General features: G+C 40.9%; 1 protein-coding gene across 5 annotated transcripts; it reads right to left on the reverse strand.

Annotated features, from left to right (window-relative positions):
- Window positions 1-97: 97 nt before the first annotated feature.
- LOC148380822 (cyclic nucleotide-gated channel beta-3-like) lies at window positions 98-26269 on the reverse strand. Of its 5 annotated transcripts, none has more exons than XM_088363218.1 (20): window positions 26043-26269; window positions 21328-21390; window positions 5143-5247; window positions 4838-4880; window positions 4594-4657; window positions 3844-3998; window positions 3443-3754; window positions 3171-3379; window positions 3045-3095; window positions 2891-2977; window positions 2754-2818; window positions 2569-2691; window positions 1794-1935; window positions 1409-1568; window positions 1229-1326; window positions 1082-1165; window positions 887-1005; window positions 599-751; window positions 382-532; window positions 98-297 (listed from the first exon to the last, which is right to left on the reverse strand). In XM_088363218.1, exons 2-20 carry the CDS (start codon window positions 21367-21369, stop codon window positions 277-279), a joined length of 2184 nt encoding a protein of 727 aa, XP_088219344.1. In that variant the 5' UTR covers window positions 21370-21390; window positions 26043-26269; the 3' UTR covers window positions 98-276. The 5 variants fall into 5 exon arrangements, with proteins under 5 accessions (XP_088219344.1, XP_088219343.1, XP_088219347.1 ...); XM_088363217.1 differs by lacking the exon at window positions 1794-1935 and adding an exon at window positions 2257-2398; XM_088363221.1 differs by lacking the exons at window positions 1794-1935; window positions 5143-5247 and adding an exon at window positions 2257-2398 and having other exon boundaries at window positions 26043-26268.
- Between the last annotated feature and the right edge of the window lie 265 nt (window positions 26270-26534).

Below are 26534 nucleotides of genomic sequence, written 5' to 3' on the forward strand. Positions count from 1 at the left end.
AATATTGGAATCATTTAATCCAGCAGTTATTCGATCATCTCTGTCAGCTTTCTAAAACAACTTGTCAGAAAAAATATGGAGACAGAATAAACACAAGTACATTGAAGTACATGTATACATACAAGACTCCGTTCTCAGGATATTTTGAAGTACATGTAAATCATTGACAGTAAAGTAAAAAGTGAAATTATCTCTCAGTGTATAAGAGACTTGAAATAAATAAAAAAATAGACTCCCAAAATGGAGTTGACAAACATGAATCAATAGAAGTATGGGTCAAGTGGCAGCAGCAGCAGCCTAGGAATAAAAGAACACAAACGTTTAGATTAAATAAGTGAAGATCACAAGATAGAATTGATATCAATTGTGAAGTGACCTTACCCTGATTTTGTCCATCATTCTTTTGTTCAAGCCACCACCCATGGCTCGCAGCAATTTGGGTGTGGGAGGCTTAGGTCCAAAAAGTGCCAGACCTTTCTTCTTTTCCTCATCTGCTTTGGCTGCTGCTGGACCCTTGGCTTTCATTAATTTCCTATTCACATGTATATTTAAGGTCAAGAAATACAATGGTAAAAAGGACACCGTGCTTTTGTCTCACCTTCCCTTTCGGGCCAGGACTTTCTGAGACTCCGGGTAGTGCACCAGGATATCAAACAAATCCTTTTTCTCTAAAACAAAGAGATTAGCGAAGCCGTACGCTTTGACATTCGCTGTCCGTCTGTTGCCTCCATCTTTGGATGACTGCAGCAGACTGTGTGAATAAATCAATACATATAAAGTTATATATCTGAAGAAAAAAAATACATATATAAAAAATATAAATAAATGAATATTATTAATAATATAAATATTATAGATTTTATAGATTTTCTAAAGGATGTGTGACCTGATCTCTCCAAAGACGCAGCCAGCCTTAAGTGTGACAAAGACAATACTGTTGTCAGGTCCTCCCACTACCTGCACCGCTCCGCTCTTGATGATGTACATCTCTTTACCGATGTCCCCCTGCAAAACGATGACCATCAGATCACACAGAACGAACTGTGGAGCAAAGCAATCTGTAAAAATATCCCAAACATACTTTCTTGACAACAAAATCTCCAGGCAAATAGATGATCGACTTGAGTCTCAGTAACATGTCCACTAACATCTGCTGGTCACAGCCCTGAGGGAAAATATGCAAGTCAGAAAAATAACCGATTATGTGTTTTACAAAAACTGAATCCACCTTAAATAGATCAATCTTTTGGAAAGTGGTCAGATTGATGTCCACAGCGATGGCCGTTCTCATCACCAAAGGCATCTTATCCAGCAGCTCAGACTCATCTTGAAGCATCAGGAGCAAAATTAGAATCACTTTTTTGTCAGTCTTTTTGGAATTTATTAAAAAAAATGACATCACACCGACCCAGCATGCCCTGAGCATCCCAGGTGTACGTATACCAAGTGCGGACACGGTTCTGGACCAAGGAGGGGATGTGGTTAGTGACCATGTAGGCCACAGTGCCGTCCATGGATGAGCGGAAGTAAGTCTGTCCTGCTGTGGCTGCACCAATAACATCTCTCATCTAAAGCAAAGAGAACAATTAGATTGATTTTTTTTTTTTTTTTTGCGGCAGTCGGGAACCACTGAGCCACATTTGAGTGATAGCTGTCAGGGAAATAATGGGACTAACCAAGTGTCACAATTGATTCATCTTCGTCTATCGCTACTCTAATGAGGTGCAATAACGAGGCAACGACAGGACGAGATCATTTCTACTGGATGTCCACGCTACGCGTTTCTATTTTACCTGTCCGATCAGACTGGAGAACACAAAGACGCCCGTGAAAAAGTTTGTCATCTGAAACGTTATCTCAAAGACGGTGTGGGGTTCATTTAGACCCCCGATGTTGATCAGACTGCGGACGGCGTAGTAGTAACAACGCAGGTACCTGCGGAGAAGGTGTAAAAGGGCCTGACAGTCAATAGTGGACCAGAAGTGGGTTGGTTCTTTGAATGACATCATGCACATTGCTGTAGTTTGGACTCCCTACTTAATAGTTTGAAAAAAAGTGTCATGGGATTTGGACCAGGCCCAACCATATTTGGGCAAGTGGCTTTGTCGGGATTAAAAAATAACAATAAAAGGCCTGTCAGAAAAGTTCCAGGATTGTATGGATGTGGCTTTTGTGATGGCAGTCCCGGAACATTTCTGACATGTGTTTCAGAATGCCAATAAAAAAAGATTCAAAAGATTCCAATAAATAATCTACCTGTCCAAGAATGACGGACATAAACAATGCCCCAAAAAGGTAATTTGTCATCTGAAACATCATTCCAAACATGGTGTCAGGAAAAGGCAACTCGGCGATCATCAGCAAGGATTTCTCCGCATAGAAGAAGCAGGACAGGTAACTGCAGCCATAGCAGCAAACACAACCTACATTTAGAATTTTTTTTTGAGGGGGGGGCTTAATTACCATTTGAAAGCACAAAATAATTATTATTTTAAAGCACAAATGTTCCAAATTGTTTCTCTGACCAACAATCAAAACAATCTGATTTAGAAATTGTGAAATACTTACGCACTTCCCAGTCCGGAGTAGACCCACTTGGTTTGACCGATGCCCTGGTAGTCGGATGCTACGTAGTACAAGCAAGCGTTGATGTGGAGTATGAAGAGGAGATAGCCGATGGTGCGAATAACTCTAAAGTAAAGAAGGTAGCTTTTGTTGCATCCATCAATCCACGCTTGAGTCTTCTGACGTACCTCCAGATGTAAGCCTTTGCCATGATACTTTCCAGGCGGTCGCTGAACTCGAAAAATGTATCCACCTGGGAATTATTTTTGAAAAGTCAACGACAGCTTTGATTGATTGGCAAAAATACTCAAATGGAAATAGTCACCTTCAACAAACGGTTGGCTCTGAAGATGGATTTGAAACCAAACTGGAAGTAGAGCAGGTCAAAGGGCAACACTGACACGATGTCGGCCTATTTAGATCATTGAGGACACATCAGTTTTTTTATGCTAATAAAATAAAATAAAATAATAGCATACCATAAACCTCTCAGTTTCTCTGTAATTCTTCTTTGCCAGCTTTCCATCTTTCTGGAAAAAAGAAATTCATTCTAACAAGAACATGGTGTTTTTTTTTTTTTTCTGGGTGGTAAATTGCCAACTTACGATGATATCTCCCGCTTTGACAAACTGTTTTCGGGACTGGAAGATGATGCTGTCCGTCAGGTAGATGAAGTCAGCCAGCAGGTCCATGGCCAACCAGTAAGGGATGGCCCAGTCGGTGTGGTAGGGGAAACAGAGACGGGCGGTGACGAACCAGGCGTTGTAGTTGAAGGCAAGAGTCACCAAGCTCAACCAAGCAATGTAGCGACGATCTACGGAGGAGGAACGTAATTAAAAGTCTGGCTTTTTGTTTTCGACTCAAAAGTTGTGTTCACCTGTAAAAGGATCAATGGTGCTTCCTAGAACCGGGTCCATGCACTCCTCGAAGGGCTTCAGAAAGACATCCACACAAGTCCACATTTTCTCCTTCAAGACAGTCCTGAAGTCTTTCTTGTCTTCTTTCTCCTTTGCCTCCAATTGCTTTTTCTCCTCCTCTTCCTTCTTCTTTTGCTCATTCTCTTTCTTCTTCTTCTCCTGCTCTTCCTTCTTCTTCTTCTCCGCCTCCTCCTTTTTTATCCGCTCCTCCTCTGCTTGCCTTTTCCTCTCCTCCACCAGTTGAGCATAGTGGCCCTTGCTCAATAGCGGCGCTGAAACCATCAATTTATAAAATGGCATACATCAGAATAACTTTTTGGAGACATCTGAAGAAAAGCTGACTAAAAATAAATCTACTCACTGACAGGGGGGCTGATCTCTGGTGATGAAGCATATTGATCAGTGACTTTCTCCTTGTAGATTTCAAGTCTCTCCCTCAAACGCTTCACGATGGAGCGGAGCTGCTCATCTGAATACCGATTGATGACGACTGGCGGAGGGCTGGCTTCCTCTTTTCTGAATGGAATGAGAAATGATTTCAAACTACTCATTCATTTTTAATCATTCAATACGCTACAACAACAAGGAGGTCATCCCGATCCATGTCATCTAATTAAAATTGAACAACAGGTCCGTTCAGTGTTTAAAAGTGCAAGGATCAGCTAGTACATCTGTCTTTACCTGTCACCCATTTGGTTTATATCGCTGGGCCAGAAGCGGCTACGGTGAGCTTCTTAAATCACAAAAGCTGAAAAGCTTTTAATCTACTTTGGCTTCATTCGCTCAGTAATACGCGTGCTGCTCCCCGGGCATCGAGATCTCATCGCTAAGGTCGCTCTATGTCCCTCCCTGTCATCTTGCCCGGGAATCTGATTAATTAACTGCACTGTAAGTGATTAATTTGATACTGTTTTGTTTCGTCATCAATACGGGAGGAGTGATTTGTGCAATTGGACAGAGGAGTGGAATCGCCACTGTTGTAAAATAGGCTACATTGTTCTGCATAATATTCCCATGTGGAAATAAAATATTGGAGAAGAAATCAATACGGGCTGGAATGAGATGTGTTGATTGCGGTACAACTCAAAAGGGTGAAAATTGTATTTCTTACCCCTCTGCTCCAATTTGATCGGGGTTCACTGGAGGTGCGGCAGGAGGCGGAGCTGGCGCAGGATCTGGAATTGAATTATTGAATTCATTTATATTATAAGCAGTAGGCTGGGGGAGTCATTTATATAAATATGACCAATCGATGATGACTTTGCATGACCTTTTAAATGATTTGTATCATATTTAAACATATATTTTCAAAATTGAAAACAATCAAACTTAATTTTAAATAAAAAAAGACTTACCCTGAGGTTTGTTCACATTTTCCTTTGCAGGAGGTTCTTTGTCCTACAAGACAAAATTAGATGATCAATTTTAAATGACAGATATATCAAATATGTATGGCAGAATGAAAAGGCTCTTTGTAGAATTTGATATTGGAATTAATTGTCCGAATGATGACTGCAAACTACACGTGGAATAGCAAACGCAGCTAAACCACAACAATGCAACAATAAAAAATATTCAATATGCACAAGGCGTTTCTTGTATTGGATTTCATTCAGTTGGCAAAATTAAAAGAACATTAAGCCTTTTTTTTTTTTTTTACCTTGCTTGCAGCTGCAGCTGGAGGAGGAGCAGGAGTCGGTGCTGAAACTGGAGCAGGGTCAGGAGCTCCTCCGCTAGCTGGTGGCTTTGGGCCACCAACAACTCCCTTTAATTTAGCAAACATATCGACGCATCTGCCTTTATCTTTGCCGAGACGCTTTCTTCTTTTTCCCGTTGCCGTGCTGCTGCCGCTTTTGGCATCACTAATACTCTTGCAGCGAGAGAGTCGCCCCCGTCACCAGCACAAGTGACATCTAAGCCCATCACCATCTCATACAAGAGGATTATGGGTGACCACTAAAGCTCACACGGGCCACTCAAAGAATGTGTGCACACAAAGTGGAGTAACTCAAACGTAGAAACAACGAATAATAAATTGAAGACATAATATTTGACTGTTTAATCACTGCTCTGTATGAATTATAAAATACATGTTAGGAAGAAAGACAACACCATCTGGTCAGGCTCTTCACACTTAGTCACTGCTGACACTTAGTCACTGCTGCACTAATGTTAGCATAAACAGATTTTTTTTCTATGTTCTTACCCCCCCGAAGCAAAAATGAATTATTACAGAGTTGCTTGATGATTCTGACTCATTCTCTCAGTTGTGTGTATTTATTGTCCTCTTGTAGTTAGAGACTAATATATTTCATGAGACTGCGACTTGAATTTTTTTTTTAGGTTTGTGTTGTCTATTTGGCACACTAACACAGTGCCATTGTGATGCTGTTGGGACACGATTGGAGCTGTGTGGGTTTGGCGTGATGTACCTCACGGACCATTAAGTTGTCGCGGGCGTAGTGGATGGGATTGTGAAAGGAGTGAGAAGAATACAGATGCACTTTTTTGCCGTCTTACCGCTGTCTAGTGATGCAAGGAGATATGTAGGTCATAAGATCTGACCTCTCTCCTCTGTTTAATTTAATTAGGGCTTAACTGTCATGCATCGGGCCTGAAAATGCAGAGATTTGATTCCTTGACTATACTCAGAGTGTAACCCACAATATCTGAATTAAGTTAAAATATTTTATTTTTGTGCATGCATATATCTGTGCCACCAGATGGGGGCAGAAAATGTCTTCAGAACTCTTCTCCCTTTCTATTCCTGTACTTTATTCACAAGAGATAATGGAATTCTTACCCCTACAATTAGCCAGATGTTAAGATGTACTTTCTGCTTCTGGCAAGTGGAAATCGAAAATAAGCTCGCTTGACTTCTGAACATTTAAACATCTGATGCAAACTTGACTCAAATTATTGTCAGTCTCCGAAGTGGCTGACGTTGTTAATTTTTTGTTTTTCTATCGCCTGTACGTGCTGCTGGTGTGTGTGTGCTTCATGGTGTCTATTTGTGTGAGTCTATTTTGTGTTGAGGTGTATCATGGGGATTCATGACATGCCGGCTGGTGCATGAACATATCTGAATGAGCCCTGCCTATTAAAAGTGACAGTGGCATGCTTGCTACTGTCACAACATTGGCTACTCCAAGCTCAGGTTAGGTTACCGATAGTACACATCACTTTACTCCTCTTGGCATATTCCCCGTCTCGAGGTATAAAATAACACGTCAGAGTTAGCAATGGAATATGTCACACGTTCAAGCCCGCCAGCCGCCATTTGTCGGCAGGTCACCTCATTACGACAAGTTCCGTCTGACAAAGGTCAAACTGTTTTTGGAAACTATTACGGGCTGGCTCAATATAATTCGGGAATTAGCTGCACTGGCACAGACCGCTACGATGAGATGGATCTTTAATGATCTTGGCTCTGAAGAAATAACCCAAACTCAAATTCCAAAAAAGCTATGCCCGATAAAAATACAGCAGGTGGGGGAAAAAAATCCAGAGAATAAACTTTTCCATCAGCGCATATGAACGCATGGCTGCCGGTGTGTGAACAAGAGTGTGAAGGTCAACAGAAGGTGTGTCCTTCATCTCATCTTGCGCAACCCTCAACAGATGGAGACATTGATCATATCTTCCTTGCATTCTGGCCTCAGGCTGCTTCTGCTCTGAATAAAAACTCAAGAAATCTTCATATCTAGGCTATTCCATCATGTGTATTATTGGTGTAGAATATAGGACACCATTTAATTATGCCAGGTATGCTGTCTTGTGGTGAAATGCTAAAAACACATTTTAATGATTAACAGGCGTTGAAATCACCACTGACCTTATTTAGCAGTCTTTTCCACTTATTAGCTTTTCACTTTCAGAGAAATTCACATGCACATTTCCTGTGCTTTGTTTCCGTAAAAGCGCCAAACAGGAATTGCATACTTTGTATAGTCCTACTGGGACGCTTGGTGGAAAAACTGATTTATTCTTCGCGAGCACTGTTTTATGATTTTACACTTGTCGAAGCATCAATGTATTTATCAGCAGCCGCTACTGGAAGGAGTCGATAGACAGCATCATGTTAAAGTGGATTTGAAAATGTGATACTCTAGCTATTCCGGCTTCTTGTCTGTGTTTGTCTAGCGAACGAGACGCCGTGATCGATACTCTGCGAGTCTCGAGGCATGGGAGAATTTGACTGGGATGAAAAGCCAGATGGACAAATCTGAGGATATTCAACTTTGTGTGACTTGGATCAATTTAGATTATTAGCATTTAAATGTGTCATGCACTGGATGACAGCCGACTAAACTGTCATAACTAAAACGATTGGCTCTAAATTAGAATAGAAAACACAACTCCCTGCAGAGTTTCAGTTTTCCTCAATAAACTTTCCAGGGTTTTCCCAGAAACCCGAGCGCTACTTGGCTTAAGCTTATTGGAGTGTTTGGTAAATATACAAAGAGGAGTTGCCAGAAATCCGGGTGGGTCTGACACCTTATGTCATGTGAAAGTGATTTAATCATCTGTCTTCTTGATTGATGAAACAAACTAAGGAGCTGCAGCATATTTACATGACCTGAATTCCAACCTGAGTGGAAAGTCATGACAGAATTCCCTCAAATAATGAGATGTTATTTCTCACTTAAAAAAAAAAAAGTCTTCATGATCATCAAACCTTTTCCTCTCTCACATCCTCAGGAAGGACAAGTGGAAATCCTTCCCATCTTACAGTCACGCTAGACATAGTGTGTACAATATATTATTTACTGTATGAACTATTTTGGCTTTCTGGGTTAGCGAGTCATTTGAGGACTTTGCAGAAGGCCAAAGGAGTTTGTAGCTTATTCATTACAAATGCATGAAGTCCTCACTCCACAATTGCCGATGGAGTTCCTCCAGTCTGCTAATGAAACACAAACGAGACTGAGAGCTCCCCGGAGGATTAAAAATTACACGGTGCATCCGAGTTCACTTTTTGAAAAACCCGGTTTAAAATAATAATTGAGAAACAGGAGCTTGTAGAAATAAGCATTGCTGAATGGGTTTTGTTGTTGATTTTTAAGGACCTCTCCAGGCTGGCTACATAAAGAAAATTATAATTATTTTAAAGATTTTTTTTTTCAGGATTTAAACTATTGACTTGTCCCAAATTTGATTTTACTTGACCACTTCTAAGACAAATATCCAAAAGTTTCTGTGGTGTTTCCACTCGATTACGTCTCTGCCCTTGTTGTGCTGTACAAAACGTCAAAGTGTCAGTAAAAGACAACATCAGACTTAAATCATTTAAGGCCTGTGGAGGACATTGGCGCTCCCCTTGAAACGTTTGCCTCCCTTTAGTCCACACAATGCATTATGTGGTGACAGAGGCGTCGTGGGCCACGCTCAGCTGTCCGTGATGGATGGCCCTTCCCGCTCCACTGAGGCCTCAGTGATTGGCTTGTGCTGATAAAGCGCCAAATGGTTTCAGTAGGACTTTCATTCCAACACAATTCCCTAAAGACACAGCCAGGAAGCAACTTTGGACATATACTTACAGCGGTGGAATTTAGATTTTAGCGAAAGCCATTTTCTCCAGTAGTGACCTTTGACTGAATGAATGGGACATTTTGGATACCGTATTTTCCGCACTGTAAGGTGCACCAATTTTCTCAAAAGCCGACAGTGCACATTATAATCCGGTGCGCCTTATATTTGGACCAATATTGATCCACTGCAGCAGGCGTGTCCAAATATATGGACTTATATATGGACAACGTTTTAAAATGGGCCATTCATTTACAATCCGGTGCGCCTTATAGTGCGGAAAATACGGTACATATGTGAGATAAAGTTTGTGATTTGTATTTTTGTGCCTGTTGTCAAATCAAAAGTATTTCAGAAGAAAAATGTTGTGATGGCAATAACAGAATGGGAGGGGAAGAAAAAAAAAAGGTTGAGGCTATTATTGTTGTAATAAAAGTGTCCATGGTTGAAAGGCCTTTCTGTGCTGTTATCACACAATAACGTTCAGTGACACTTTTTTTTGGTCTAATTCCATTTTTTCTAAAGCCCACCAAGTATAACCCCTTGCCCCCAACTTTCCGCCAGATAACTGCACTCAACTGTGCATCAGCGAGAATAGATTTAAGGGGCAGTGGTGTGTGGGAGGGAGGGGGGCCGGGGCGGGGGGGTCTATCATCTGTTCATTCATCAAGAACAGGATTGTTGTTTTTAGACATCATAGCCTCTGTTATGCTTCAAATGAAACTCAACGGCCAGAGTCACTTCTTCATTTTTTTTTTTAATGTGAACATGCTTGAAGAGCAGGATGTGTGGAGGTGGAAGCAGCATCACGACTGATCATCATTTGGCAAAACATTAGCCACACCTACACAGCCATTGGGGACATCCAATTTTTTTTTTGGACATATTTTTTGTTTTATCATCCACAGACATCGGACTGTTCACTACTGAGCTTGAATTGACCTCATCAGGCAGAACTGACTATCTCCGTGTCCTTCCATTACGGTTGGTCCTCCTTTTCTAAACACACACATGCACAGAGATGCATGCACTCCCTGCACCCCCCCTCAAAATTAATCTGCCCCACTGCTTCCAACATTCTCTTTTCTGTTAGCTCAGCTCCTCAGTGTGCATGTGTGTGTGTGTTTGAGACCATGCACCCAAAAATCCTTGACGCAGCAGAATAATTTAAGTCCTTTCTTTTCACACAGAGATAAACTTTTCCACCAGATAATAATAACAAATATACGCTCGGATTAGTGGAATTCATTATGAGTATTATCACGAGGGGGGGGGGGGGGGAAAGCAAATGACAAAGATTGTATGCTTTCCAAGTGTTTGTATGAAACATTGCAGTTAAAAGCCGATTTTGTCAAGGCTCTGCAGTGGCTGCGGCTTTACAGACTACAAATTTACAGAGCACCAAGCAAATCTGAGAAGAAAAAAAACAAACATACAAGAATCAACCAAGTCAGACAAGTCTGACTATACCTGCACTAGCTTTTTACTTGCTATTCTTTGTGATGTTTACAGGTCAGTTAAGTACATTCCGGCTCTTTGACTTTTACCCTCCCCCTAAAAATAAATAAATAAATATATCACTAAGAATCTCTCATGGTGGAGCTTTTCCATGACGGATGTGTCTGACCTATTCAGCAAGCAGGCACGCCACATAGGCAAACTAATCATTATCATTACAGCTCACACGCATTTCTACATACCGGACATCGAAATGCAAGAACCTCACCGAGCCAGAAAAATTGAATTTTTGCAGCTCCAAACTCATACACTTGCCATCTATTATTCATTTTATTTACCAAAGCCATTTGAATGCATGGAGTGGGCGGTTGTTTCTGTGTGTCCAGCAGTTTTAGCTTCAGGGATGCAAAGCTAACAGAAAAATGTTTTGCGTGCTTATGTCGGGATTTGGGTTGTATGCAGAATGAATCTTTTTCATATTTGGATTGGATCCAGTTATGTAGACACGGGATGTAATGTAGGACTAGTTTGAGAATAATGGCATACAAATAATAGGTTGTTTTTCGAACAAGAAAAGATGCCTGATTCGCGTGATGGATGAAAAGAAAAGAGTAAAGTTTTATGTATTTGATGAAGGTCGTGTTATTAAATCCCCCGGTAATGATGTTTAGTCACAAAGTAGCTGCATTATGACTCACTCCTTGCTCGTCTCCACTGTGGATGTGACTGGAGGGGGGCAGCCCAGTCTTAAAGCCAAAATGACATTGAAATGAGTTATTTTATTTCAAATATTGTATCATAGTTTTACGGATCATTTTAAATGAGCTATTCAATAGTAAAATGAATTATATGGGAAGCCAATCATATTAGTGCATGAAATACAAATAAGTCCAATTAAAATATAGTAAGAATAAAAAACGATAAAAGTGTGACAAAAGGTCACTACGTCTTTTGTGCAAGGAAACAGAGAAGGGGATTGAAAAAAACGAAATTGCAGAGATCCAGCGATGGACCAACAGAAGGTGTGATAACAAACAGACAAGGGGAAGGTCGATTTTGGTTCTTATCTGCACCCGAGGCTGACAGGTGACTGACACCACTGCTGCAAACACACACAACACACACCCCCACACACACAGAGTGAATGATGGCACTAACTCTATTTTAATGGTGCTTTCTAATTTGTTTGCAGCAATCCAGGTTCTTCATCCATGAAGGGAAAACGTACTCTGTGTGTGTGTGTTGTGTGTGTTTAATGGCACGTTTGACCTCGGGATGTCCCCTACCGGCACAAAATAAACTACCTTAGAAGGACCCAGCCAACGCCGGGTCCTTCTGAGGACAACTGCGTATGGAAAACGTAACAGGAAACGGAACGTTGGCCGTATTATCGGAATCCTGTCATCATGTCCATTTATATTTTCCTCATAATAACTCTTTTTTGAAATACCCATTGCAAGCTTACACTGTGTGAGCCACCCGCCCCCATAGGGTCCGATCAATTCATATTATGTAATCACAGAGCTGATCAATTCACCATGTCTCCGAGCTGCCTTAATCCCGTGACGCCAGACGTAACTTGCCAATCTCCATCATTTCTCTCGGTGCCTCGGCGGCAGGCCGATGCCTTCAGGGGAACGCGGTATTGTGTGGTGGCTGCAGTAGCATCGTTCCCAGTCAGCTATCAGCGGTTCAACAGCCGTCTGGCGTGGATACATTGATGTAATGTGATACATCCTCTCCGGGACTGAATTAATTTCCTCCACAAGCCTGTGTGTTGTTGGCATTTGGCATCGCCTGAGGATACTCAGCTGTCGTTTTCCTTTCTTCTACTCAAATGCAACAGGTCACTTTATGAGATGGACACACTAAAGCTCTATTGGGCTTGTTATGCGCAATAAAGAGTCAAAGTTGGCAGATGTAGTCTTACTGGACAATTTTTAGTTCTTTGATAAGTTGGGGAAAATAATTATTAGTTATTCGCCATTGACGGGTTTGGTGGTGACCTCAGCTGACAGTCTTTAAATGACGATGAGGCCATGGCGTAGTCGACCTTATTATTACTAATCATATTCAATTATTATAGCTGTCTGAAGAAACCATTTCTCTAAAAATGTCATTAATCTAAAATTAAATATTAAGAGGGAATCATTTAAATATAGGTTTGGAGGCCAGTCCGGAAACTTGATGTTAGCTAGCCTGATTATTTTTTTATCATCAGGATAACGCTGATGACGAAAAGGACGGGAAATGCGTAAGTGCCAAAAAAGCAGGTGTAAATAGTCTGTGAGGTCATGTTACACTTGGGAAATGTCATGGTAATTAACGAGATGACAGTGTGGCGCCCCCACGGAAACATCGCTGATTAAGTGTGATGAAACGCAGAAAACTTTCTGTGTGTTCTCAAAAAATATATACGCGACCACTGCGATCTTTGACCTGTATTCAAACATTAATTATCAGGAGCGGTCTTAGTTTGAAATCTGCAAACACACTGCATTTAAAATAATTTCTGCAATAATTGATAGTGATTAACAAATGGTGTTAACATATTATGGAGTAATTCAGGATCGATGACATCACGGCGTTTTGTCCTTTCAGTGCCCTTAGAATTGGGTTACACAAGGAATCTTACTTCCTATTAGCGCTAAATCGCTGACCTTTCAAGTAGCACCACTAATAATATTATGATAATACAAGCTTTGGTGGAGAAAACTTAAGTAAACGCTCTCTTCAAATAATTTCGCCCCCGCCAGCGCTTACATCATCATTCACCTACTCCTCAATTGCTCGGCTTTTTTGTTTTCACTTGTGGGCGCAGTGCCGCTGTCACGGAACAGCTTGTGAGGCCCACATGGCCATGGGAGTGGACGGATTGCTGAGTGGATAAAATAGAATACAAAATAAGTCCACTAAGTCGTCTTGAGCTTTGGTGTATGGGGCAGCCCTGCCTGAGGGCATTAAATGACTCAGTGGTGGTAAAAACCCAAAAAAAACAGTCCTGTTCCATTCCTATAGAATTATATATTCAAGTGCCCCCCTGTCAGTCATTATTGTGTTTGCACTTATTTGTGCATGTAATGAGCCCACAGCATGCATGCAACGTTCCCAATATGAAGCCGCTGCAGCGGCGCGGCCGTTTGTATTCATAAACATAATCCGCATTGATCCCTCGGTTTATTTCCACAGACGATCGTTGCGGCTCCGTGGGCTGTCTTCAATTGGCTCCATGATTGCTTATTTGTTTCCTATTGTTTTCAGAACTACGTGACCAAGGTAACGTCGCCATCATCGATTTATGATTTCTCCAGCAGCCGGTTGTCCACTTTCCATGTCTGCGCGTAAAGATGGCAAAGGTGAGCGTGTCAGGCACGTTCTTTAATTTGGGAAAATATGCGATGATTAGCCCCGCCCCCAGCAGCACCCTTTAATAATCTCCAAATGTAATAAGAAAGCATGTCTCCCTTATCTTTATATGAGACTACATCCAACGTGAGGGAGTTGGGTTCACTTTTCATAGTGCTTTCCCTCCAGATAAGATCCAGTAATTACGACGCTAGTCATCATTTTGATGCAGAGGTAGGAAATGGTCCTATCAGCATAGATGGTAGATGAAAGGCAGATACGAACGAAACGTAGCTGCGACTCGTCACATGAAAGCCATTCATCTCAATGCAAATCTTTTCTTTCAACAGCAATGTGTTCTTTTGACTTTGGTCAAGAAAACAAAAATAATCCTAATCTTTGATTCCCATTTTAAAGCAAGGTGAAAATAACATCATTGCTTTTCCTTTTACAAGGCAAATTAGCTTGCCAGCGCCAACGCCATTCTGTAACCCAGCCCGAGGCCCATCCGCTGACAGATGAGTGCGCACAGTGTGCAATAATAAACATAGCGTATGGAAGGAAATACGAGAGCGTCTCAATTTCCCGGCCTTTAAGGTAATCCATCATCTGGATGCTGACCGGCCAACGTTCGGGGACCTGACGAGTCAACACAACGTATAGTAGTGATTGTCGGGGCGGATAAAGGATGTTACGTTGTTTCCTATCGTCTATACTTGAAAGGATAAATAGAACTGAGCTTAGCCCGTGTTTGTCATCCACGCTAATGAAGCGCAACCTCCCGAGCACCGACGTCCATTCATCATGCTCCGGCTTTGACCCAGAATTACAAATGACTACAGTCCTGTCATTTTTTAACACAAATACGCTTTTGTTAAAATTCAACCTTCGTTGCAAAACGGCGCTCTCAAAGTCAGATGGAATTGGCTGGAGCTTTCGGTGACTCTAATCGGGATAAGCGCGATAGATAAGAATTCAACCTTGGTGAAGGTCTGCGCTCAAGTTGCCAATGTCCTTTTTTTTTTTAATGTCATTTCCTATCTTCTTAAATAGATATAAATTTCATAATTACATCTGATGTCTCACTTCACGCACGTTGCTAAATGATCGACTCCGGCTGTTCCATGATGTTGTTTTGAAAAATGGTTTCGTTTCCTCGCTCATTCACTCCCACACGCACGCAGACCATTTGTGTTCTTGCGTAAAGGGTCAATGTTATCGCAACATCGTGTAAATAGAAAAAAAAAAAGATTGCCGGAGCCAAGTAAGTACATTTTCGATGCAAGATTAATTACCGGGGGAGTATAAAGTGAAATGAAAAAAAGTACAAATGGACAAGCTGAAGATGTGTGATCCCTTCCATATGGCTGGAAGATTCTGAGCATAACCAGACGTGAGTCGCGGCCTAACGCGGATGATTTCATTTCCAGCGTGGCTGCAATGTCGCCAAAACCGAACGGACTGTGTTAGAGTTGGAAAGTTCATGTCATGAACACTAGGTAAGTTTTATTGTTTGGAGAGTTGAAGGGGTTTTCCAATGCAACGTCATCCATTAAGTATTGAAGGGAGATGAAAATTTCAAATCTGGGTGTGTTTCCTTCTCTCAGCCTTTACCTCGCTCGAACAGACTCGAATCATATTATTTCTATCATGGCGAGTCATTGTCACTGACGGCTGCAGGGTGTTTGGGATGGACACTTAAGATACAGCTGTTGTCAACAGCTGCTGTTCTAAAATCCGCTGTGACCCATCGTGAGCAAGTTTTTGGGTAACAGCTGTACAAAAAAATAAAATGGGAATGAAGCTGCTCAGTGCTGTTCCAATTCTATTATTATTATTTTTAAATTATTTTTAATTATTCTATTTTATTATTTTGATTAATATTTTACTTTTATTTCATTATTATGATTCAGATTTTTTTAATTATTATTTTGAATCATGATTATCATAGTCTTACCCAAATCTAATATAACTTTAAAGAGTTCAAATATGTGTGTCATCCAATTTCACAGATTTCCTTTTTTTTTTTTCATTTCTGGAACATCTGCAGGAACATTGTCTGCTCCTTTGTTCTGCTGCTTTTGGTGCAAACGTAAAGGTAATCTCCCTCCGTATAGCTGACCTGGCCTTCCTCACCGCCTCGCACATTGGAGATAAGAAGCTTTGATGATACCAGGTAACATAAGGAGAAATAGGTCGTGATAAGGATATGAACTGCACACGCACGCTCGTATCTGGACTCGTCTCTCCTCCCCACAGATAAATGTCCCCAATCTCATTTAGTCCGTCCGTGCCTTCTCTTAGTTTAGGGAAATAAGTCTTGGTTCCTCAAGTTCCCAACGGGCCCAACATACGGGAGCTGTTCCTCATCCATCCCAAAGTCATCCCGATGATTCATTTGTCAGACGAAGGGGTAGCACCTGCCAGGTATGTGTGAGATTGATGGAAATACTTTCTTCATCTGGAATAAGGGTGGCTGCAATCTGTGAACATCCTCAAAAGCCTTTGAGTCACTGCTCCTCAGACACATGACAACATCTCCTCAGTCTACGTTAATCCGCTCCAATAGGCCTGCCTGCCTGCCTCCTCTTGGTGCACGCATTCCTTTGTCCACATATCTCTTTACCCGCGTGTCACTGATGCGCTCTGCTCCGCTCGCCAGCACGATATTGCTTCTCATTCCCACAATGGCCTGTCCTTCGGCGGCGGGGCTGTCAGCTTCCTGCGACGCATCGCCATTTCGAACTTCACAGTTTCATAGCCCCTCTGTGTCATCTACCTCTTGCTCGCTTCATTTATCTGTCACTTAGCTGCCAAATTTCATGGACAAAGACATTGGACTCACGCAAGAAACCAGGATATCTTTTGGTAATAAAATCTCTCGGGACAATCAATCTGTTGTACTACCACTAAAATAAACAACAAAATGTATTTATTTATTTAATTAATTATTTTATTTTATTTTATTTTATGTTCTTTATTTAGACAAATGTATTGGACTGGACCAAAAGTTTTTTTTTAAAGTCAGCTGAAAATGTCGCCACTTGGAAATAAAACTCCAAACTGTCAGCTACTTGACTTAGTTGTCTCTTTGAACTTCAAACCAATTGAATGTCACTCTGCAACGGTTTAAGAAGGGATTTTTGCAGACAGTTCCCATTAATCATCCAAGGGATGGGAAGGAGGGGAAAAAAGAAGCCACATGTTGGTGGCGGCAAGGAAGAAAACACGAGGATTCAGTGACGCAATTTACTGAATGGCAAACAAATTGCACTGTGTCGGCAAGCATGTCAAAAGCACCCCAAAGGGGACGACAACAACGTCGTGTCTTCTTGGATACGCTCCTTTCAGACTAATTAGTCGCCCGACTTGTTTGCGAGCAAAACAGAAAGCAAACAAATTGACTCTACTGATGCTTTTGTTGACTTGCATGGAGAGCCATTTAGTTTAAAAAAAAAAAGCGCAAACACTATTTCCAAATTGCACGACTGAAAAGGCGCCTTTTCCGGCTAATTTCAATCGAAGTGACGAGCAGAAAGAAGTTGTCGCCAAGGGCTCCAACGACTTGAAAGTCATAAAGGTTTCATTTGAAAGCTATGCATTAACTTGTCTTATTACCATCTACAGTTGAGAAAATGGCCCATCTTTTTATGGCCCCTTTTAGCCTGCTGGAACATCACTAACCTTGTCAGCTCCGTCTCAAAGAATCATCTGTCTTTTTTTTTTTCCTCCAACTTCTTCTTTTCCCACTTCCATTATCTTCTCCACCTAGTGCATGCGCGTAGTTGCCAGTGTGTCAAATTATTCATGATATAATTAGCAAGCGGGGAAATCATATTAGGCTGTCTTAACTTGGACCTCATGAACCTTTTAAGCACTTCAGGAAAGAATGGGTCCAAATAATATCCCTGACCCACTTCTACTCTTGGATGGCCCAGATGGCTTCATCCACCAAAAGATGGTCCAGATTCAGACACAAAGTACATCAAATCATACTTCATGATGCTATTTTAAACATGTGACATTTTGTTGATCAATCCATCAATCCATATTTTGTGCTCATTTGAGTTCCCACCAAAACAATTTATGCATCTGGCCCTTGAACTTAATATGCACCATAATTTAATCTGACAATTTGGCAGAGGATAATTGTATGAAAAAAAAAATCATGCAGCTGCTTTGAACAAAGCCAATGACATGAACTATGTGTGAACTTGGAAATTTTTGTTAAGGATAACATTGTCTCAGAATGAATGATCAAAGCTGAAAGAACCCTGAGTAGGAAAATCAAATAATTCCTCACTTGTTAGAGTCGTTCTGACTCGGCTGCATCTAAATGCAAATGAATGAATCAGAGTGTGTCAACATTCATTCATGCCTTAATGGAAGTTAAAAAAAAAATAATAATAAAACGAGCCAATGCAAATGTTTGCTTCGTATTACTTGAGTTAACTTGACAATGGAGTATTTACTCCTTTCATCCGGAAAAGAGCAGCTTATTACATCTTTGCATTAATAACTACATTATTTCCTTTTCGTTTTATTCTACCAAAAAAAGAATACTGCTTATAAACAAGACAGCATATTCGTGTTACTTGTCCTTGTTCTTTTCTACAATTCTGAATCATATCTGCTCTCCATTAAGTGTAATGCACATCCCGGCTGGTTCTTTTGTACAATGTCGGCGAGCATCCTTTCACATCTGGCCAATGAATAAAATGGAGAAGGATTGCTCCTGCAGGAGAAATGAATGTTCATTTTTATATGCTGTTCTAACATTCTGAAAGGTGTGCTATCAAACTGTCCTCACCCCCAAACCGTATTTAATAGTTTTCCATTCTTTCCTGCTTTTTGCTGAATCCCTCAACATTCCCCAAGGCAGCTCAGATTTTTTTGTGAGGCTTTTTGAACACAGATGGAAGGCTTCTTTTTTTTTTTTTCCAAAAGGTGTTAGCTTATTCCTTATCTTTGACTTGGACTTATCAACTTCCATTGTTTACCCGAAGCCCATGGCTGCCTCATCCATCTGCTTGTCAGCATTTGACTGCAAGATTGAGCAGATGAAACGGGCTGCTACTCCGTAGCTCCAAGGAGTTTGTTCCACAACATTACATACATGTCCACGAGATGCCTCCCATTCTGTCCACGACATGAGCAATGAGATCCAGACGGGCCTCTCTCTGGATATACTTCCATCAATCTTCCTTTTCATGCAAATTCTCTTACGTCTCTTTTAGCAAAACCAATTTTTTGTTGGTTCCCATGTATTCCAAATGAGGAGACCCACCTCAAGAACAAATGAGCTATGAAATGCACACCAGCTGGTGTTTTGGTGGTAAAGCACTCGACTATGTTCAGCTCAATCCTTTCCTTACATGCTTGCTTGAAGTCCAATTCTTCTGAAACATTTTTTTTTTTTTTAATGGATCTTGTCTGGATCTTCTGATGACCCTCCGGTGGCTCGGTCTCGCGCAGATGGCGCAGACTCGACGACGTTAAGAGCGCAATGTGGGTTTAATCAAAATAAATGAAAAAGAGGAAACGGGAGATGAGGTGGAAACAAGATGGCTGGCAGAGGCCGGATCAAGCATATGGTTACCACATTTCGCTTTCTATGCAGACCTTTGGGAAGATGAATAAGCTACATGCTACTTCAATAAGTGCGCTGAGATGGTCACTATGGCTACAAATGTGCGTCAGAGTTCCCCCGCCCTTCCATAAACCTTGATTCCAGCCTGAGTTCAATTGCACCCATGAATCACCTCATCATTGTTTATTAATGACAGAGCAGTGAGGACACCTGCTGATTTCCGGCCATTATGGTCTTCAGCAAGGCCGTTCCTTCAGCTTAAACCAACGTTCACCTCAGCTCGCCCGATTTTCTTTGCTCCATACATTTTTTATGACTTACTGAAGCGAAGACATTCTTTATTTGAACAAGCCTTACCTCTATAGTGATTGTATCCAAAGTAAAACACCCACCCCCCCGTCTCCACAATTCTTCCCAGACGTCTGAGATGTGACCACCTTCCCCACCTCTGTTCAAGTGTGTGCCTTGATATGGGCTCGGAGCTCAGGGGAGGCCCCTCAGGTAACCAGATCTGCCGCTTCAGATTGCAGCAGCGGGCTTTGCCAAAGAGCTGCACGCATGTGTCACCCAAGACAGCCAAGCGTGACCCAAAGGCAGGGCGAGGAACCAGAGAAACAAAGAAACCATCCTATCGTAGCCACCTGTGTTATGCTCGTGTGACAATCCAATCAAAATTCTTACATATAATCCAATCAATTTTTTTTTCCTTCTAGGAAATCTGCTTTACAGCCATCTTGATCTATTTGGAAAGAAGTGATGACATGATATTTTTACTTGTAATTTAGTCGGCGGAGACAAGAGCACGCCTCGGTAAAAAAGCCGATGAAATGTCCAGTGAAAATAAATGTCTGGGTAAACACACTAGAATTGCAATGACACCAACATAGAGCGAAAATGAAACTACCCAAGCACGACAAAAGTCAATTTGTCATTGTGGGATATGTAATAACGCATAATGTTAACATTTGTTTTATTTCCTTCACGCATTCCAATGCTATTTACAGATGATGGCATTTAAATAAAAATAACCAAGCTCCTTTAAGCTTGTGCGTGGAAAGGGAACATTCAATAAATAGGCCTCTACACATTCTAGTTAAATGGGGTCACTTTGACTGGCCATGTTTGCACTCCCAGCGTGTATTTCAACAGAGATCGATAGGACTCATTCTGTTCCATTGACTTTCGCTCACATTTCACAGAGTTCCCTTGTTCCCCACCAGTCTGCAACCAACGACTCATTATAGGCTGGAGTTAAAGGTGGCCTGGATTTGGAACTTAATGCATTATGGGCATTAACGTTTGAGAAAATAGTGATCATGAATAGTTTAATACTGCATTACAGAAGTGGCCATTAGATGTTAACTCTAGCCCCGCCCACAAATCCAGAATCTTTATTAGATCTATTCTCATAATTCATCCCTACTGATAGAGACTTTAGAGGCAAACATCATTTGAATATCAATCTGTCAGTTTAAATCCACACCTCTGAGTTTTATTTTTTTTTTATCCGACACGGTCTAACCAACAATTTAAGATGCATCACAGGATAAATACGCATTATATTAGAGCTAATAAAGTTACAACAACTATCGTGCGTTATTTAATTTAACCTTGCACAGGCCCGCTCTGATTTGCACATCAAATATAAACTCATCTTAATCAAATGGAAATTACATTTAATGAAATATAAACTCCGAGATGCTACGTGTGCAATTACCGGTAATCCTATTAAACTAGAATTAGGTGATAATGATGTGTACCTTGATGACTTCATTTTACGACACGGCTAGATGGGCATGTGGTGTTGCATTTAGGCCAAAAAAAAAAAGTATATCGTATAGTTACATTATATTGCATATATATTATATTCATAATTCAATACATTGTGAAGCTTCACTTTATATAACACAGATATTTCCTTACCTTTGAACTTGCGACACCATTTGATGACATCATTCCTTCCATGTAGCTTTTGGACAATAAAACCTGAAAGAGGCAAAAAAAAAAAAAAGAGGTGTTATAATTGGCCTTGACATCAAAGATGTGGAAATAATGAGATGAACAAGTTGAAGCATATGTATTGACAAGCACTAAACTGGTGCATTTTGGCACACACACTTGTGCACGTGATGGAGATTGAGCCATTAAAGGTGTTATCGCCATTCGACTCAGGGGGGCAGTTGACACCCTCACACAAAGACAAGGACATCTTCAACCTGCCTCTTAGTCATACATCATTATTAGGATGACAGTCGCAGTAGTCTCTAATAGCTTTTTTCCCCCCTATAATCCCTCAAGTGACAGTATGTTTCCATAATAACCCCCCCCCATGTATAACAAAAGACGCCATTATCGATGACATCAAGAAATGTTATTTTGGCGGAAGACCGATGTAGCACGGATGTTGAGGTGCTTGGTGGAAAATGGATCCCTGAAGTGTCAAAGCCCCTTTGGGTTTGGTCCTGGCTGCAGTGTTAAGCCCTGAGCACTGAGTCAGTGCATTAGTGTCATGGCAGATGTGTCCTCCGGCCCGTCTCCTGGCTTGCAGTGCAAATTCAGAGATGCATTCAGCTGCAGCCGCTGGCACTTTGCGTGATGAGCCCGGGCAACGGCCTCAATGTGGGTTGATGGCAACATTAAGAAAAAAAAGAAAAGGAGGAGGAGAAGGCATGGCTTCCAGTTATATGCTGGAATGAGTCCACATTTTTGACAGAAAGCAAACTATTTTGGCAAATTCATTACGAGACACAAAGGATGAGAAAAATGTTATTCTAAGCAATTGTTGCCAACCAAAACCCAAAGTAAGCAGTTGATTATTTTCCAACACTCTGAATTGTTCTCCACTATTCAATCAACAACAACACACGTCTAAACTCTACTAATGAGATCTTCCGCTGAAGGTCAATTCTGTCAGACAGCCAGGAAGTCAGCAGTTGATTGCTTGCCGACCTGCCGCATCAGCCTTCGAGTGATTATTTCCTGACGCTGGCTTCTTCGGAGTTTGACTGCTAATTAAAATGCAACAGGAGAACTTGAGAGGAGGAGCCTCTAGAATCAGTAACAATATCAAAGATCCAGGCAAATATTTACACTGTCTCCTTATATATGTGGACTTTATGGCTTGGAAGATCTTATCGATGAATGTTCCTTCAAAAATCGTCTATTAGTTGAAGTACAGGAGAAAAATGACTACCGTATTTTCCGCACTATAAGGCACACCTAAAAACTTCCAATTTTCTCAAAAGCCGCCTTATAATCAGGTGTGCCTTGTATATGGACCAATATTGAGCCACTATAGCATGCGTGTCCAAAGTCCGGCCCACAGGCCAAATATATATATCTTATATATGGACAAAGTTTTAAAATGGGCCATTCATTGAAGGTGCGCCTTATAATCCGGTGAGCCTTATATACGGACAAAGTTTTAAAATGGCCCATTCATTGAAGGTGCGCCTTATAATCCGGTGCGCCTTATAGTGCGGAAAATACGCTAATGAAAGAATGCCTGGAATCCTATTAGCTCATCCAATGTACCAAATATTCGATGCTTAGATGTTTATGATAAGAGTTACCATTATACATGCTGAAAACACATCAGGGGGAAAGTCATCCAATGTCCTCCCTTGCTGAGAGACAAATGGTCTCCATCGTCTCACACTGACATAATAGCAACTAGAGAAAGGGTACCAGCAGAGAAAGTGTCGACTGGGATCCACTTGCATGCTAGCGTCAATTAGCGGGAATGACCTCTTCACATGTGCAATTATGTTGTCCCTGAAAAGCCTTTAGTGGATCTCGCAGCTCTGCTCTAATAGCTTCTTAACTGTGTCACTAAATGGGAAGTAAAGCATTAATGGGGGCGCGTCAAAGCGTGCGTATGTCGCCCGAGTTAATTGGCGGGGATTTCCGTCCGACCACGCACAAAACCGAACTGAAAATGAACGCAATAGTTTGGATCAAAGCAAAGATATTTCACTTTTAATTTTTCTTAAGTAGGTCTATGGCGGCACCACATCACACTACTCCATTTTTATCATCATCACTAATAGTAGATAATATTAGCACCACATGGGAAAAAAAATTGGAAAAAAATGGAAGCACCTGAGAACAATCTCAATCTTCTCTTCACCTTCAGCATTTTAATAACCCTCTTTAAGTTGACATTCAAATTTTCTTCATCCTCCCGCAGGCCACGATGCTTGCTGTCTGCTTTCTAATTGTTAGAATAATTGCGTTTGCGACTAATCTCGGCCAGAGCGCCGACCCTGGCTGGCAGTCGGAGGGATTTATGATAATGAAATAATTGCCCGAATGCTTTTTTTTTTTTCTTTCCTCACCGAGCCCCGAACCCGCAGACAAAGATCTATCAACATTCATTCGGTCTCCATCAGCCACAGTTTCCAATTTAATTGAAATTTAGATTGTTGTTGACCTCATGGGTGAGGTTTTGTGGAACAGCAGGAAAGGAAATCTGTCGCCTCATGGGAATTATGCCAGCTGTCTGTCAGCGTACATACTGTATGAGCATCATCTATCTTTCTTGAGCTTTATAGTCCATTCTGCATTGTTCACACGATTGAATGTGAGTACACACACATTCATTTTCTCGGCCTCGGTTGAAAAACGCATTATTCAGAACGAAACGGGTCAAACCAAGTCGCTGAGAGAGTCAAATTTTGTCAAAATAATTCTGTTTATACACAGACAACACAACAAGAAGGAAAACAATTAATTAACAGCATCAATTAAATTGAATTAATTAATAAAAAAAAACACTTCTATTAAAACATGAAGCACTCATTAAACTTGAACTGACTACTAATAAAAATCAGCCGTTTATTAACATATCTTCAAATATTTTTTTGATGCAAAAAAATATTTTGCATAACTTCATTTGTGGAATGTAGAGCTGGAGCCTGGATTGAAATAATAAACAGATTGAATAGCGCATCTGATTCAAATGGTTTGATTGCAATATTGTGCTGGCTGATTTCTATTTCAGGAAAGCGTTTTAGCGCAAGATGAATTTCATAGCGTTGAATGTGCGCTTTTCAATTTTTAAGACAGGTTGCATCATTTAACAGGAGTGCTCCAAGAACATTAGCACAGGGACTAAAATAGATGTTGCCACCCACATAGGACACAAAGGGGGAGGTGTTTTTTTTTTTTTTTTGGGACCGACAACAAAAAAGTAACAGATATCCAGCCACTTTTGATTTTTTTTCAAATCCATTTGGAATGCACTGGAAAATTGCTGACATCGGGGGAAAAAAAAATGGCATTTGGGACATAAATACAACATTGGCAAAGACATTTGGAGTTTGATGCAAAAAGGACGCCGTCTTCTCGCTACCACCGTCGTCACTGAGCTAATTAAACTGACTGGGGAACAAAAGCCTTTAATTGCTTTTGACGCAATGCATAGATTTGTTAGCGATAACACCTGTAGTAAGTGTTAGAAGTCGTAAAAAATTAATTAGCCTCTTTTATATGAAGGGGAGTTTGCTGGCGAGTGAGGGATTTTTATTTTTTGTGTATTCATGAGAAAGAATGGACAGACACTTTCATTACTTGCCACACAGGACAACACAATTGCGATTAGAAAAAGCCAGAACAAAGAGAGAATAATGTAATATATTCACTAGACGGTCATGGAGTGAATTTAGAAGGGTAATAATTCCGTCAGCGTTAATGAATGATTATTACTACGATTACAAAATCCAAAGCAAATGAATGCAGATGAGTCTTTATTGATAGCAGCAAGCCTGAGAGCCAAACACACGCACAGGGCATTAAAAAAAAAGTCTAAATGTATCTTTCATTTTTAAACTGGGCTTTAGCTCGGGGTGTTTTTAATCCCAATGTTTCAACCTTCACTTTCTGAGCCATTTGGGAATGAGATTCTGCTGTCGTGTATAATCCACTTCTATAATGACTTTTCTAAGGATAATAAAAAAAAAAAGGAGGAAGCCCACAGGGGCCTCGCTAAGTAACTGTCAGAATCACAGCGACTCACCGCTAACATCCAATAAATATAGACTGCCTGTTAAGTCTGCTGTGTGTTTGCATTGAATTTCAATAAACGGATCCTATTAATAACTCACCTATTTTATAGTCTCAGATATACGTAACTTTCGTTTCGATGTCACGGCACCGAGAGACACGTTGAGGCGATTCAGGCCACCGAGCGCACATCCTGCAAGAAGACTTGTGGATATACACTCCATTGCCCTTATAGCTGTCGTCTTTATGATTGCCCAGAACGCGCTCTTTGCTTTACAAGGCCACGGCGTGTAAAAAGCCATTTACATCAAGTTGACGACTTCATGGAGCCTTCACTCGCTCTCAGAGTGGATGGTCTCACGGGGACTGCTGTCATCTGTGTTAAAACAGCCTCTCCTGCACTTTCTGTCATTTCCATATTCTGTGACTCAAACCTGTTTGTCTCTGACAGTGACATGTTTTGGTTGGATAGCAGCAATAAGTAGAAATTGCGTGTGAATGCTGAGATCGTCTCAAAAGAGCGGAAAACTGCAGTACTGCTTTGATATCACTGTATATTTATCTATATCAAAAAGAGAGCTATGGAAATTCATATTTCTATCAAATATGGTGGTTTTTGAAAGTGTGTTGTATACCTCTTTATCTGGAGAACTTCAGGGGAGGCGAAACTTCTGAAGAAAATGTCACAAACTCAAAAAGAAGAAGGGAAGCAAGATGGAGTCTAAAAAAAACAAACCAAAAAGTCCCAAAATAATCAACTCATTAAGTCCATAAAATAAAGTTTAAAGTAACAAAGAAACATGGAAACAAATACAAATTGTTGTAGCTGACTGAGCGTGTGCACGCTACTCGCCTGCGTCAAACGAGGCTACTCACCTAAATGTAATCAAGGACGCCAGACGGAAAGACCTAATGGACAAAAAACATCAGCAAATAAAGTCTGGTTATTGAATGGAATCCAGTTCAAGGTTCAGTTTGGAAAAACCCAAAGTGTGGGAAGAAGTCAAACACTTGACACAAATTGACACATATATGATTAAGAAAATGATGGAAAATTTTGTCATTAAAATGAGGATGGTGGTAAATATTTAATTGGCTATTAAGACTTGACTAGAAGCTAAACTAAG

This window comes from Syngnathus floridae, chromosome 20 (genome assembly GCF_059516105.1).
Source record: "Syngnathus floridae isolate MCC-2025c chromosome 20, RoL_Sflo_1.0, whole genome shotgun sequence".
In the NCBI taxonomy this organism is placed as follows: Eukaryota; Metazoa; Chordata; class Actinopteri; order Syngnathiformes; family Syngnathidae; genus Syngnathus; species Syngnathus floridae.

Bases quoted from the DNA above. Each gene is read 5' to 3' on its own strand.
- LOC148380822 (XM_088363218.1), bottom strand. From the start codon at position 21,369: ATGGAAGGAATGATGTCATCAAATGGTGTCGCAAGTTCAAAG. The intron at 1,327-1,408 runs GTCGGTGTGATG...TGATGCTTCAAG, and splicing joins GGATGCTCAGGGCATGCTGG to ATGAGTCTGAGCTGCTGGAT. The intron at 533-598 runs GTGAGACAAAAG...ACATGTGAATAG, and splicing joins GTCCTGGCCCGAAAGGGAAG to GAAATTAATGAAAGCCAAGG.